This window comes from Sebastes fasciatus, chromosome 7 (genome assembly GCF_043250625.1).
Source record: "Sebastes fasciatus isolate fSebFas1 chromosome 7, fSebFas1.pri, whole genome shotgun sequence".
Classification (NCBI taxonomy): domain Eukaryota; kingdom Metazoa; phylum Chordata; class Actinopteri; order Perciformes; family Sebastidae; genus Sebastes; species Sebastes fasciatus.
Window position 1 is genome coordinate 14,312,870 of NC_133801.1, and position 16,614 is coordinate 14,329,483.

Consider the following 16,614-nt stretch of genomic DNA (forward strand, 5'->3'; position numbering starts at 1 on the left):
TGAGCTCTTCATAGACCACAAAAACGTTGAATCGCTGGTGTTTTAACAGGCTGGTTTGGTGGAGATAGTATTCAGTGGGACAGCTGAAGCTAATCTGGGGATTTGAGGTATAAACTGATATCAGTTTGGTGTCAACCTGGCTGGTTCTTGGCCAGACGAATCAAGCAGGGCTGTTACTAATGATTATTTTCATTATCGATTGATGTGGCGAAGTTTTTCTTGATTAATCGTTTGGTCTTTACAGGTGTAGTGTGTAGGATTTGGCAACATCTAGTGGTGTGGTTGCAGATTGCAACCAATTGAGTACCCCTCAACTCACTCCTCCCTTTCCAAGACTGCCGTAACGTGAGCCGCAGAGTGCAAAACCGTGGTAACGCCGTTCATCTCACTCAGAGGCCATCTTTACCATATTTAACACTACTTAAGGAGCAACGGAAGTCAGACGGTGGCTGACGGTACCACGGTTTTGTACTCTGCGGCTCACGTTACCGCAGTTTCACAAGCGTTTCGGAGAACTACGGTGGCCTTCAGGTAACGTAAAAAACATGAAAGGCTCTCTCTAGAGTCAGTGTTTGGTTTATCCATTCTGGGCTGCTGTAGAACCATGACGGAGCAAAGTGGCGGACTCCGTGAAGAGGACAATTATTGTGGGACAATAAAGGTCTGAGCAGAACTGGACATAACATAGGCTTCAGAATACTGCGAATAACATTTTTGACCTGGTGTGTATTAACATAGACCATAATACAATAAAATATAATATATAAGCAAGATGGGACCAAGAGAGAAAAAGGCAGAACATTTTTAAACACAACAACATTTTCCATTTTGTGTTTGAAAATACCACCTGACTCCATAACATCTCTGTGAAACTGAGCTGGAGGTACGTTCAGTTTGCCTCCGTTTCACCTCTTTTCTCCACCTGCTCTGAGTCATATTGTTCAGAGGTTAATTAATCTAAAGTCTTTATTACTGTTTTTATGACGGTAAAATAGCCTGGAACCTTCAGTTACTAAATCTGTGTTTTATTCGCTGACTATGCTAAGATATGCAGCCAGAAGAGGATTAGGCAGTTGTTTTTAAACAACAAAGTTAATGGATAAGCTGTAAGCCTGGATATTAAAAGTAATGACTCCGACATGAAGTTCTTTTCCGTTAAAAGCTGCACAGAGTAAAGTTTCGTTGATGCGTAACCATCACTGAAATCTTTGTAATGAACTCCAGGCCTCTCGTGAACCCATTGCTCCACTTATCTTTTCACTTTAATTCTCATCAGTTGATCATTTATGCTGCGGTTGGAATCGATCAAATTTCACTGTCATGGCAGGAATAGTGCAACAGGTCTTCTTTGTGGTACGGCTGGCTGGATACGATCTGCCATTTGGCTGTCATTTTTTATTTAAGCTGCGGTTCAGAAAAAAACCTGCCTCCTTCACATCGTGCACAATCTGACTGAAAGGTGATCTGTGAAATAGTGAAAGCAACCAGCATTCAGAGTGCATGTGACTGATCTCTCATTCAGGAAATATCAACTGTTGGCTTTTCTTATTTGTAAACCGCAGGGTGAAAGACAACGACTTTGCAGAACAGGAAGGATGCTGCATAGAGAAAGTAAGCCCTCGCTAATTCTGGTTTGACCTCAGCATGAAGCTGCATTCAGGCTAAACTGCAAAGAGAAAATTAAAGGTGCATGAATGCATAATTGCGGAAATCGCAAATGTATATGAACAAACAAAGATTCAGTCTTGATGCTTCTGCTCAAACTTGTTTTTGAATTTTCTTTGGAGCCTCCTAGTGGCTAAAAATCAATGGGCGCAGCGTTAAAGGTGCTTAATGCAAGATTGAGAGCATTTCTATTGCCTCCGCACGGCTCTCAACATGGCCAGACATAAATGTACCAAATGTACCACGTATATACAGGATCTTTATAAAGGCGTGTCGAGTCTGTGCGTCTTACCAGGTCCTTGATGCTGCCCAGCACCGCTGTAGTGAGGATGCCTGTGAAGAAGGCCACGAGGTTCAGGCCGGCGAGGGTCCAAATTAAAATGTACAGAGTGAAAACTTCCTCACAGCTTCGTACTCCAACAAACTCGTAGTAGTTGCTGAGGTAGTCGCCACTGCAGAACAAAACAACAGCTAATTACGAAGGATTTGAAAGAAAATGTATTAAAGACAAGAGAAAGCCTGTGATTTTGGTGACAATTGGGATATTTAGTGGTAACAATAGTGGTGGTAACAATATAGTGAGATAATATCGTAGTAATATCATTGTCTTACTTGGCGCAGTCGTACAGGTCGCAGCAGTAACAGGTCCCACTTCGTACCGTCATGTTACAAGACTCCTTTGGACTCCAACACGACACCTGAAAAAGAAAACGCAAGTTCAAAATGTGTCACTGTTCACCTGTAAGTACAACACGGACAAGTCTAGACCACATTTTCCTGGTGATCATCAGTACGTCTTTACTCACGGTGGTGTAGAAGTTCTCATAGACGTAGCTGCCGCCGCTGCTGTAGTACTGGCATCTGTCTGCTTTCAGTGGACGCATGTCCTGGCAAAAGTTAATATATGAAGAAATATCATCCACAGGATTTCAAAACAACATCAATCCATCAAAGACAAGATATTTAAAAAACAATCTTATACAAGATCATCCAGATCAAACTGAGTCTGTTTGTGATCACTTCCAAAACTCACTCGGTCCACTTTGAACACATTATTGTTTATGGCTCTTTTAAATTGGTAAAATAAGATTCTTTTCACTTGACATGTTTTCTCTGCTAAAAATTTCACATTTCCCCTTTTAAGTTCTGGTTTGGTTTATTGATAATATTTTGAAATATTTTATGAAATACGACATATCAGACTTTAAACGATGAAGTCCTGGACTGAACTTCTATCATTGTCCTCGTTGTGTGAGGTGTGTAGCGTGATTTGGACAAACACTGGTGTTGATTGGACCCACAAAGATGAGGAAAAACTTTCCCATCTATGGTCTTCTGTCTTCTGTTATTCTGCTCTTTAGTCTATTTTTAAAAAACTTCTCTACCTCAGTTCTTATCCTGCATTGCATTGTATTGACTTTTCTTAATATCTATAGCTCCTATATTTTGTTATCCAGCACTATATCACTTTCTGAACTATATTCACATGTTTAATAGTCCCGTATCTCAGTTATTACCCTGCTCTATATTCATTTTGAACAGTTTCTTCATCTCCTGTTATTTTTATATCTGGTATATTTTTTTAATACTCTGTTTTACTTACTTGTGCCGTTTTTACTAATATGTTTGCATTATGGAACTGTGATGCTGGAAACTTGAATTTCCCTCGGATCAATAAAGGTACTATCTATCTATCTATCTATCTATCTATCTATCTATCTATCCTGTGAAATAAAACGCTATGCAGGTGGAAATATCCACTTCTTGTGTTGATTAATGATTGTTATTTTGTGTGAGTGTTGTGCTGTTGTCTAGTTGATGATGTTACACACTAAAATGGACACTCAGAGAGCAAAACCTCAGCTCATGTCTCCAAAACTGTAAACACATTTTCTGTTTTGCACCAAATTTGCATTTCCACATGGCACTTTTTTGCAGCACACTGCCCATGGTTCTCTACATAAAACACAGGAATCTGACATAAAGTCACTTGTTTGTTATTTCAAAAGTACAACACCTAATTGCTTGATTGTTGACTCATTAATCAGGATGTATACGCAACCATACTGTATCATTAGAAAAGTAGAAATGCTAAAAGTGTTTTAGATTGAGCACAGCAGTGTGTAACAGAGTCAGATCCTATGAACCATGTGTGTGCCATATGGTGACAACATTGGGTTTTTATAAATTATTCTGTTGTTTTGAATGAAGTGTTTCAATTTGCATAAGATCTGAAGACTTAAAACTTGACTTGTAAAAAATGACTTGTGAGCATTTCTGCTTTTTAGTTCATGACAGTATACTTTGTATACTTTAACTTATAGTACTTAGCCAATGATTTATGTATTACATAAAGATACTTGCTCCTTTTGCTATTTGACTTGATGATTTGTGATGAGATTACCGCATGCCTCTACGGTGAACGGATAATCCAAAAACTTGATAGATTGAAGTAAATTCAGATTAAAAACATCTGTTTACAAACTCTCACACACTTTAAAAGGCTACTCTATCAAAAAGTAAGCACAACTACAAGCCAAGTATTATTTCTGTAGGCCTATAAGGCAAGAATACTTAATTATACTTTTCTTAAGTATATCTTGATCAAAAGATTAAGTAAGTAGGCCGACAGTATCCGCCAAGTGTACTTAGACTTTTCTGTATACTTGTCAGTATGAGCCAAGTATACTTAAGTATACTTTTGTTAAGTTTATCTCTGATAAGTAAATAAAAAGTAAACTGAAAGTATACTCTTATTTTAAGTTCAATCGTAAAAAACTGTAATGTCTGTATTACATCTTTGTGTTATCGGTCCCCCTTAAAAATGAGATGATACTTCTGAAGGAGTTTGTGTTATTAATATGTTTAATGAATAAAATACAATTTGATCCAACGTTTATTGAAGTCTTCATCTGTACCGTATGGTATAAAAAGGAACAAAGACATTTGGAAAAGTGAATCCTTATCTGGATTTGAATACGTTGAAGAAAGGTCACATGTTGCACTTTAACCTCTTGGACATTATTATTTACTAGACTGTGAGTAGATTCACTAAAGCATGTTGACATGAGTTACAGAATTAATTGTTAAAGGGAGGTCTGCACTCATAACTCTTCTATATACTGTTTAAGCACCTCAGTGATATATTTCAACATCATATACCATCTCATGCTTTAAAGGAAAGCACTGGTGCCATTTATAGTTACAATTAATCTAAAGTTTAGTTTACATTTCCCTAATCTATTTTATAAGGTACACTGTATGTCATTTTAATTTTAATTTTCCTTTCATCATAAAAAAATAGCAGCACACAGTACAAAAGTACAAAAGGTTAAAGATGTCAGCGCAACTCCTTTACTTCATTTTATCGTGCCGCGTCATATCTCCTTCTCAGGCGTGCACTGATATTTGTCTGAAACACGTTGGCACAATAAAGTTCATGTCATATTTTCAAGGACTGAGCTCTGTATGATTAAAGCACCATCATCTGTTGTAAAATAAACGAACATTATGGTGTCAAACCTCATTTGAAATTAACAGCAATCCCAACCTGGAACAATTTTACAGTTTGTTAGGGCTGGGCGATATGGCCAAAACCTTTTATCATGACATAGGTCATTTCATATCAACGATATATATCTCTATATAGCGTGTTTTCTGGTAAGTCATAAATAAATAGTCTATAACCACATGATAACGCCTAGTTTTGTAAACTCCTATGTGAATTAAACACTTGATAAATGAAAAGTATATTGAGTATTTTTTTCATTTAATTAAGAAATTTAGTACAAAATGAACATAATGTGAAATTTCAGTATATACACTATGAACACTGTTTGTCCCATTGAACTGAGTGGTAATTAGGGATTTAAAAAAATATAGAGAATATCGGAAATATCGAATATCGCGATATTATGTTTTGTGATACTGATACTCATTTCCAAAAACACTGTATCGATTTTTAAATAATAGTTTACATGCAAAGATTAACTCAGTCAATACTATATTTCACTTGTAAAGAGATGCTCCCTCTCAGTGTATTCGCCCTCTCAAAGTGGTGCTATGATGTTGGATGTTAAAGGGACTGTGATCAATGCAAATGCACATCCCACTGATCTGATTGCATAAAAAAGTAAACTTTTTTTACTTTGATTTTATGCATATGGTAGTGTGTTCTTTATACTGTGACAGGTTTCCTAAAATTGGATTTAAAAAATCGCCTAGCTTACAGTATCGCAATATATTGAATCTTAACCCCTGTATCGTGATACATATCGTATCACCAGATTATTGCCAATACACAGCCCTAATGTTAATGTTAAGTGTGATGTAAAAACAAAACCGCAATCTTCGAATGATATTCCCTAAAAATAAATCAGATTTTCTGAGAAATTTGAGTTAGTATGTGCTCGTAATTATCAATTTTCGACGACTTAATTGTGTATCACGATATCTCGATATATCTCGAAGATGATAAATTATCATATTGAATTATCACCCAGCTCACCTGATGTTACTGTGCAATGTGTCGAGGGCTGAACCCACCAATCAGAAGAAGCGAGCAGCAACAAATAAGGTCAATAATCTTTTCCAGGAGCGCCGTGGGACTCCATATAACCACAACGTCCCGGGTTCAATTCAGGTCTTGGGACCTTTGTTGCATTTCATACCCCTCTCTCTCTTTCCCCCATTTCTATAATGTCCTCAGTCAAATAAAGGTGCAATAACATCTTCAAAAAACATAATCTCTTCCAATTGTAACATGTAGTACAATAGTCCAACTTGTTGGGAAATTCACTTACTCGCTGAGAGTTAGATGAGAACATTGATACCACTCTCCTGTCAGCGTGCTAAATATGAAGCTGTAACCTATATAATTTCTTTCTGAATAAAGAGGATGTCGTCTCCGACTGAGCAGATACAAATTGAATGCATCTGTCTTTATTTTATAGCCTGGAAACAGGAATGTAGCTTTGCTTTTTTAACCTGTTAAATGTTCCTTTAGGGAGGCAACTTGCTTTCTATAACAGCACCATCAATCACATCAAGTAACTGTGTCATGTACGAAGCCAAAGACCGCTGGACTTCCCTCAACACTTCTGCACTGATGGTGTCTCATGGTCCGAAACCTGTTTGTTTTCTCACATTAGACTTTCGTAACTGCTAATTTACGTGGTCAAACAAAGCTGGCGAATGTTATAAAGACTGAGCTGTAATTTGTGGGAACAAAATCGTGTCAATATTTCCAACAGAGCGATTTTGGCACCCGCTGCGGGCCAAGAGGCTCACAGTCAACCAGCGCAGTGGTTTGTTGTTACTATTACTGCTGTGTTTCATCATCATATCTGCTGTTACATTATACACACATCAGTGAATGGTAACTCACCATGTTTAAGACAATACACACGCCATCGATCACCAGGCACAGAAAAGAGGTGATGACCCCGAAGCTGAGAAACACGATCGCAGCCATCAGCTGGAGGAGGAACAAAGAACAAAAGCATAAATGAGAGAATTTCCATATAAACATAAATCCAGGTGTTATTTGATTGTAATGGGAGCACAATCTGAGAAGTTTATTTTTTCTTTCCAACAGATAAAGAGATGTGAAGCTAATTAGTTTCACAAGGCAGTTTGCTCAAGAAATAGCTTTGAAGGTTGTTTTTTTGCAGCATTTATTAACTCTAAAACTGAAGAGAACATTGTTTGATCTTTAAATGTCTTATGTGCTTGTACTCCCTTCTATAAACTACAGGGTGCAAAGAAAGACAAAAACATATTTGAACTAGAAGTGCATTGGGAGAGCGCAGAATTTTTGATCTGCCCCTTGATTCGGCTCCACACTAAAATTGTATTTAATTCTTCCTTGGCCTATGTTACGCCCTTCAACCAAGTTTCATGAAAATCGGGCCAGTAGTTTTTTCCATAACCAACAAACAAACCCACAAACAAACTGAATCGAAAACTTGAAATGAAAATGAAATGTGAAACAATGAAAATTACAATTTTCGATTACAATATTATGAAAATATCAACATTTATTAATCGGCTATTTGTATGCACAGGCTCTTGTTTACTTTTAATTTATATATATATGTGAGTATGTGTACGTTTAAGTGTGTCTTTATGTCATTGTGCAGCCCAGTCAAACAGCAGTTTGTGAAATAGACACAACATTTTATGTAACGATTCGTGTACATAGACACAAATTTCCCATTTTTTTTCGTAATGGTCAGCATGAATTCAATTCTTAATCCAAGTAATTGTGAACCAGGGAGTTTAAAGAGCGACAAACGCCGTGAAGGGAAGAGGTCGGGGTGGGTCAAAAAACACCCGACTTTGGCCCAGGAGACCGGTGTTCGTGTCCCGTGTGAAACCAGATTGATTTATTTGTCACATAACTTCTGTACTTAAGTTATGTTATTTTAAACCAAACCATGATCTTTTCCTAAACCTAACTACGTAGTTTTATTTTGTAAAGACTGGAGCGGAAATTCTTTGAGTAATGACCGAAAGAATGAGACACAAGCAGCCGAAATGAGTTTCCTTCGTAGGGTGGCTGAGCTCAGCCTTAGAGATAGGGTGAGCAGCTCAGACATCCAGATGGAGCTCTGAGTAGAGCCGCTGCTCCTTTGCATCGAAAGGGGCCAGCTGAGGTGGTTCGGGCATCTGATCAGGATGCCTCCTGGACGCCTCCCTTTGGAGGTTTTCCAGGCACGTCCAACTGATAAGAGGCCACGGGGTAGATCAAGAACGCGCTGGAGAGATTTATATATCTCGCCTGGCCTGGGATTGCCTCGGGGTCACCTCGGAAGAGCTGGAAAACGCTGCTGGGAAGAGGAACGTCTATCATTCCCTGCTAAGCTGCTGTCTGCGCAAGCCGGCCCCGGATAAGCGGGAGGAAAGTGTCACATGTCCAGTCACATGTGTCTGGACATGCGTACGAAAACACGAACAATACGTTGTTGAAAGTCGACAAAAGAGTGAAAATAAATTAGATTCAATTTTGTGACTATTTCACGAGAGACTGTGTTGCACTGTGTACATGTTTGTTTTTATTATTTGCAAATAAGTCAAATAAAACAAAATAAACATGAAAAAATACCAACATTTATGAATAATTTTGTCCCGATTTGTATGAGTAAAACTTTTTTCCACTGTAGCAAACTGCAGGTTACCTATAGTCCGCACTGAAGGAGGAGAAAGTCCTACAGATACAGGCTGCTGAAGGCCTGATATCAGTCTCATAACAGAAAAATGATAGGCTTCTTTGTTTAAACTCTGACTCCTCCAAATCATAATATTATTCCTGCCTATGACTGTGAACAAACCCAGATAATTCAGTTAGCACTATGTAATAGCTGTAAGAGCTGAGAGTCTAACGGGCTCAGTGTATCTCCCCTTCATTCCTGCTCTGCATTAATCTCAATCTCAACTCACCACATCCTGGAAAAATGTCATTGGTAGAATAAATCCAATATGAAAAATGAAAATTCCACTTTCAAACATTAGTTTACACTGAATCCATTTCCTGTCTTCTGCGATATTTCATCTCAAAAACACATCTCACCAGTGAAATGGATTAAAAAACATGAAACCAAATCCAACCAGCTCAATCCACGAACAGGATGATCTGCTGTTTTTAACATTTCTGGTATAAAGTGGATTTTGGCTTGATGATGGTGATGGATTAAAGGTCAGCGGTCAGGAATCGTCCTCTGGGAGTGGTGAACAAATCAATCTAGAGTACAAGTTGTTGTACAGCAGTATAGGTTTTATAGGAATAGGCTGGAAGTGTTCATGTTTTACTGTTTTACAACGTCGAATCAAAACATATTTAATATGATTTTTATAATGTACTGATCAACGGAAAATGTGTAAGTGTTGCCAGAATACAGACTCACCAGGTTTAATCAACTGACTCCACACAAGTGATCTCCATTCAAATAATTACAGTGTGTGACTTCATTAGCTATTTAAGTGTGTCCTACTGAAGAGGGGTGAATACTTGTAAATTTTGTATTTTATATACTTGTAATTAATTGTGTCCACTTTGTAGAAATCTGTTTTCACGTTGACATTAAAGTGTATTTTGAACAGTTGATCAGTGTCCAAAAAAAAGCATGAGAGAATGTATACACATCAGATCCATAAATATTTGACCCTGACATGACATCTGATACTGATCTGATCTGATGAGAAGAGTTTCAAATAACATGAACACAGCAGACACGCGCCCATTGAGCAATATAACTGCTTCTTTGTTAAACAAATCAAATTATCCAATTTCCAGTGCACATACTGTAAACAGTCATACAGTAGTTTCTTGTTATCATTAGCTAATGTACCTTTGTTACAGTACCCCGTTAAATAGTTTTCACTTTGTAAAATGGCCTGTAAGAAACCTGTACGTTCTGTCAGTGGTGAGCTTTAAGAGTGAGCAGCAGCTTCACGAATTCACACAGGCTGAAATAAAATTAGGAAAAGTTGCCTCATGTAGAAATGCATTTTAAAGTTACTGTGAGGGACTTTTAACTGGGATCACATAACACACGAAAATCCATCTTGTCAGGCTTCAAGTAATGTATTTGTGTCCAGCAAGCCAGATCATGGACCAATCAGCGTCCTGTGGGGAGCTACTGGCAGCTACGAGCGTGGCGAGGCGTTTGTGACGCGACACCGAGAGGCGACTGTTCGTTCTAAACAACAATGGCTTTTCCTGAAGAGGTCAGCGTAGATGCTGAAGTGGTATCAGTTATGTCAGAACTGGAGAGTATTTCTTCATTGAAAGAAGAGTAGAGATCGGCACTGAAGGCTTTTCTGGATGGAAAAGATGTTTTCACTTTTCTCAACGACTTGCTTTGGCAAGAGTTTGATTAACAGATGGTTCATCCGATCACCTGCCAAGTATTCATTTTACATCACTCTTACTAAACAGTGATAACACCGTTTCAACACACGGACTGTGTCCAAAATCACTCCTTGTGTACTGTACCACAGTGCACTACATTTACTCCCATTTTATTTGAGTGTCCGAATTTTGGGAGTGTAAATTCAAACACTAAAGTGGCCTCAAAACCTCAGTCAATTGCGACTTAACCTGCTGTGTTACTGTCCTCCTCATTGATATAAAAAGTCCCCGGTGCCACAGTGAGCAGCCACAAGATGTTTGACATGTTGCAGAGCGGCACTGCTGCTCACCGTGCTCGCATACGTAAGCTACTCTTGGCCAAAAAACAACTCTCTTCTGGCCGGTCGGGGGCTGGGTGGCGTGCAGGGGGAAAACATGAGGAAGAGTTATGTCAGAGGATGTAGGTGTATGAGGAGAACATACCAGCTGTTTGCGGTTTTCTTCAAGGCGGAGTCCCAGAAGTCCCAGGAATGATCCAAGGGTCAGCTGTAAAGAACACAATTTAATGACCACAGGAAGTGTTATGCACAAAAAGGATATATGCTTCATTTTCTCACACTTTGACAATTTGTTCCAAGGTAAGAGCTCAGCAAGATATAAGCACTAATATTAGCTATGAAAATGTCTCTTGTGGTATAATTTCAAAAGCATACGGTATGTTTTTATATTAAGGTTGATTGAAAGATGAAACGACTCAGTTACTGCATGGCCTAGATCGCCCCACAGATGTAAACAGAAACTGATTTGACTCCTAGAAGAACGATTTTGTTCCTCCAGTTTCAAAATGAGAAGAAAACTTGAATGTCAGCCACTGTATGAAGTCCCCATGTGGATGTCTGACTGAACAGAGCTGTCAATCATCAATTGTACAGCCTACCGAAAATTACTTCTGTCTCATGACTATTTCTGTCTGGGAGACCACTAAACGTTTGGCCCCCGGCACTGGGAGACTAAATGATTGCAGCTGAAATTTCATAATGGATATCTGCTGCAGGATGTTAAACTTCCAGCTCGTGTCCTGGTAGCTGCAGAGGATCTCACTTGAATAAATCATGACAGGGGAATCAAATAAACAACTTACAATAACTCCAGAGGTGTAGCCAGTCACATTCAGGCTCTCTGTGCGGGTCGTCGCGTAGACTCCCAGCACCACCAGCAGCAGGGACAGAGTGAGCATGCCCAGTACCAGCCACAGCGCTCCCCTGACCCTCGCCATCACCTCTGCCACCCACACAGGAGACAGAAACGCGTTATATGGCACAGTGCACGACAAGGAAAACACAATGAACCAGACTTGGCAGCTTAACTACCTGCATATTTCTAGTTTAATGTCAATGTCGACAAAACAAAGCTAATTCAATTAGATTTAATTCAATTTAGCTGTGATCCAAACCCCCTTATGTCTCCGTCTTGTTCAGATCAAATGCCATGAATGTTTACAACTCAGCAAAGCAGTGGGATTAAATCTATTCCTCTAATGTAATTAACAAACTTCCACTTTTAACCCTCAGGCTATTTAAATCCCATTATTGTTTCTTTCTCGCTTTAATTAAAGACAGCATTCATTAGTTAGTTTGTAAAAACTTAAATCTGAGCTTCAATAAGACTGAAAAACCCACAACATCAATGGATTTGCTATAAAACTGAGAAAGATTTTCAATAATGCCGGCTGGTAACTATACAAAAACAGCATTTATTTACCTCTAAATTATTTTAGGGAAGTGGCAACCCTAAAACTGGTACAGTAATCCTAATTTTAGAAGAACTAAATATTATGAGAACAAACATCAAAGTGTATACTTCTCTATAAGGAGGAATATTACACAAATATTCTAGAAAATACTGTAAAAGATAACATGCCATAGTGTACAATAGCATCAATATTTACTCAATATTGAATATCAAAGACACATATTAATCAAATTAAAGTGTCGACCCAAATCTGACCCTCTGATTATTACATTAAAATAAAAACACTACAGGCCTCTATTCTAATCATGAACACGATCATCAGGATGTACACCGTCTAAAAGTTTTATTGTGAAATTATTCATCACTCTGAGGCAACCTACTGAGAGGAAACAGGAAACAAATTACACAATTAATGACGACATCATTGAGCTTTTATAATGAACTAAAATACACTTGTATACACTGTATAATGTGTCACTCAATGTGTAAAAATACTCTCTTACAAGTACAAATCCTTACATTACTTAAGTAAATGTACATCCATAAGTATTAGCAACAAAATACACTTCAAGTACCTAAAGTAAAAGTAAAAGGTTCATTCCAGCAAAATATATATTATGTTACTATAGATTATATAGTGATGCATTCATGTGTAAACATCAATATTGTTGTAGCTGGTACCAGTGGAGCTAATTTCAGCTACTTTATATAATATTATATAATATTATATCATAATTTATTAGTTGATTCATATATTTTATTATTAATCTAAATCTGAAAAGTAACTAAAGCTGTTTGATAAATGTAGTGGAGTTAAAGTATAAAGTAACATAAAATGGAAATATCAAAGTAAAGTACAAGTAGCTCAAAATGAGTACAAAAAAAGTACAGTACTTGAATAAATGTACTTTGTTACATTCCCTAGAGACTTATAGTTTGTAAAAGTGTTAGGTTTATACAATGTAGATCTGTTTCGATGTAAATTGCTTGTGAAATTAACCATTACAGCCATCCTCCAGCCTAAAAGATAATTATCTAGACTACAAAATCACAGATTATTAGGACAAAGGACTTTAGATAGTTCTCTTTTAATGCAAATTGTTGTGCTTTTAGTGTTTGTGAATTGTATTTTATCTCTATTTGTGTCTGTGTCTGCAACTTTGTGTTATTGCTGCTGACCTGGTCTTGGTCAGGTCTCCCTTGGAAAAAAGAGGTTCTTAATCTCAGTAGGACTAAACTGGTTAAATAAAGGTTAAATAAAAATAAATAAATAAAATAAAATAAATAGAAAAAGAAGATTTAAAAGAAATAAAAATGTAAAACTGTTAGTTTTATACAATGTAGATCTGTTTTCAGGTAAACTGCATGTGAAATTAACCATTACAGCCATCCTCCAGCCTAAAAAATAATTATCTAGACTACAAAATCAGTCTTTATCAGATTATTAGGACAAAATAAGATTGAAAAGAAATAAAAATTTAAATGCAATAATGTCAACAGTCCCAAAGGAGAGTAAAAAAAAGTAATTAAGGTAAAACATAATATGCAACAGCACCTGTCTGTGTCTCATGTACCTGAGCACATCATCACCATCTCTCCACTCCTTGTGGTTTAATTACCTGTTGCTCGGCTCTTTGGTGCTGGTTTGTCTCGGCCAGTCGCTGCCTGGATCCTCGCAGTCATGATAGATCCACTCTCAAGTCCAGCTCAGGTTTCAGTCCAGGCTTACTAACAACCTCCTCTCAAAGCTTTGTGAGTCCTGACAGTCCTGGTATCTGGCTGCTGCCTGGATGTCTACTTCACTGCAGCTCTGTGAGTAAAAGCTCTGGCCTCTGCTGCATTCAAGGACAGTAGGAAACTGTCAAAACACTCTCAGGAAGATAATGCAATAACAAGTGTTCTGTTCAAGTGATAATCATTTGACCCTGTAGCTGTAAATCAAGCAACACAACATACATTGGTCATGAATGTGCTGCTAGAGCAAAATGAGAGAGAGGGAGAACATGTGCATGGCCTGTGAACACATCTGCCCAAACACAGATGTGGATCAGTGAGAGGTGAAGGGGGGACCCATGTTCCTCCCTCTCTCCATAAAATGTCTTCTCATGCAACACCTCCCATCGCTCCCATATGTGCTGTGCGGTATTAGTTTATTTAAACACATACATTTGGAAATATACAACATGTAAGCACAGACGTGAAATAATAAAGAGTTTAAGTTTTCCAGGGCCTCGAGATTTGGCTTTTAGCAAAGTTAAAGGCCCTTTTATTATCAGTTGATGTTGTGTTTTTTGTTGCATATTCAAAAACAACTTTTCTATTTCCAGCACAAACCAAGTGACCAAAATAAGCATTTTTTTTAAGCCCCTGGAGATGTGCAGCCTTGGGACAGACGCCTGCTTGGCCCAGTTGGTATTGAGCATTGTCTGTATAAATAAAGAATATGCGGCGGGCAGCTAAAATGATTTGTTTTGATAATGTTCGTTTTTTTCAAGCTCATTTCACAGAACATCAATGATCACGTAGCCTCAGGATAACTCTAGTGATAACTGTTATTTTATCCTTTTCCCTGCCCAGTCCTCAAGGTAACCAATCAAATCCTAACATATTTAGAGCTTGGGAATTTATTGTGTAACCAATCTTTTCTCTTTTTTTTATGAGCAGACAGTCAGATAAGAGGAGGCAGCTCTACTCAGACGTTCCAGATGTCTGACGCCGACATTCACATTAAATGTCTAGTGATTTAATGTGGAGTGGAAATGGAGTGGCCAGGCCCAAAATAATATATTTTTTTAAAGTTGTTCTGCTCATATTAAAAGTGTCATTCAAGGGGAGAAGATGAATTAAATCTTTGAAATCATCACTTCACATTTTCCCTTCATTTCTATATTAATCGTCTTTCCGCTGATCCCATCTGCATATTTGATTTGGTATAGGTTTTACGCCGGTGTAATCTGTCAAATATAATCCTCTTTTACATCTAGTGTCTCTTTGTTTGGTACAAATGATCTGCACTTTGGCACAATTTGCATCATGCGGCTTTGTGAAATTTTTCTGCAACCTTAAAACATGCATTCAGACAGCCCGTTCTCATTGCCAGGGCGTCAAACACCGACACTTTGTCACAGCCGTCGGCGTTCGATACTGCCGCACAAGGCAGTTAATTCCCAACATAAAGTGTTTGCTGAGACCGAAAAGTGACACCGAGGGGTCTGACAAAGTGTTATGATGAGTTGGGATGTTGATTCAGAACACAAAATAAATCTTCCCGAAGGAGGAGTACCTCGGAAACCTTTAATTTTTCATTTCCTGGTGCACTCTGTTCCTGGGAGACGCTTTGGGTGGGCTGCACATGAACAATTGGTGTATATAATTGATGAGGTCAAAGAAATAACACAGATGCATCCCCAGACTCAAATATCTTACTCATAAACACGCAGAGGGGATTGATTTTACCTGTTTTATCTGTGTGTGTTGTCTGTTCAGCTCACTTTAACAAAATCTTAGAGAGAATTGAAAGAATAAGAAATACAAGAACAAATATAATAAAAAATTCTTATCAAATGTGAAAAGAATGTATATAGTGTGTCTCTTTAAAACTTGCTCACTCACATGCACATGGGGCAGTAAATGTCTTGGAAACAGAATGATGACCCAACAGAGGTCATGAACATAAAGGGCTGCAGACCGTTCTGATTTCTCACTTTGCACTTGGACTTTGACCTCTTGCAAACCCAAACTGTGGAACTCTTGGAGAATTTGATACTAATCATTTCGTGGTGGAGGAGAACCCCCTGACCCTCCACTTAATATGTGTCTCCCCACCGCCCGGGTCCCCGACTGTCTTCTATTTTCACACAGCTGGACATTGTATGCAATAGTGGAAAAAAACTTTACTACCAGTTGGATGTACTCGGGGAAAACCTCTTGGCTTAAAGGGAGGCGTCCAGGAGGCTGAACCACCTCAGCTGGCCCCTTTCAACGCTGAGGAGCAGCAGCTCTACTCCGAGCTCCCTCCGGATGTCTGAGCTCCTCACCCTATTTAGAATAAGCCAGTCACCCTGTGAAGGAAACTCATTTTGGCCACTTGTATCCGCGATCTCATTCTTTCTACCTGAAGCTTGTAACCATAGGTGAGGGTTGGAGCGTAGATGGACCAGTAAACCGAGAGCTTGCCTTCTGGCTCAGCGCCCTCTTCATCACAGCGGTCCGGTACAGCGCCTGCATAGCTGCAGACCCCACACCAAACCGCCTGTCCATCTCCCGCTTCATTTAACCCTCACTTGTGAACAAGACCCCAAGATACTTGAACTCCCTCGCTTGGGACAGTGACTCACTCCCAACCT

General features: G+C 38.5%; 1 protein-coding gene across 2 annotated transcripts in view; it reads right to left on the reverse strand.

Annotated features, from left to right (window-relative positions):
* LOC141771457 (transmembrane protein 255B) overlaps window positions 1-14,320 on the reverse strand; it is a 20,125-nt gene extending 5,805 nt beyond the window's left edge. Inside the window, exons 1-7 of one of the 2 annotated variants that reach the window (XM_074641779.1) lie at window positions 13,888-14,320; window positions 11,658-11,797; window positions 11,000-11,062; window positions 7,052-7,141; window positions 2,472-2,552; window positions 2,278-2,363; window positions 1,958-2,117 (exon numbers count right to left, since the gene is read on the reverse strand). In XM_074641779.1, the coding sequence (XP_074497880.1) occupies window positions 1,958-2,117; window positions 2,278-2,363; window positions 2,472-2,552; window positions 7,052-7,141; window positions 11,000-11,062; window positions 11,658-11,797; window positions 13,888-13,951 (684 nt within the window). In that variant the 5' untranslated portion in view covers window positions 13,952-14,320. The remainder of the gene's footprint in view (window positions 1-1,957; window positions 2,118-2,277; window positions 2,364-2,471; window positions 2,553-7,051; window positions 7,142-10,999; window positions 11,063-11,657; window positions 11,798-13,887) is intronic. The other variant, XM_074641780.1, reaches the window with a different exon arrangement.
* Window positions 14,321-16,614: the final 2,294 nt, after the last annotated feature.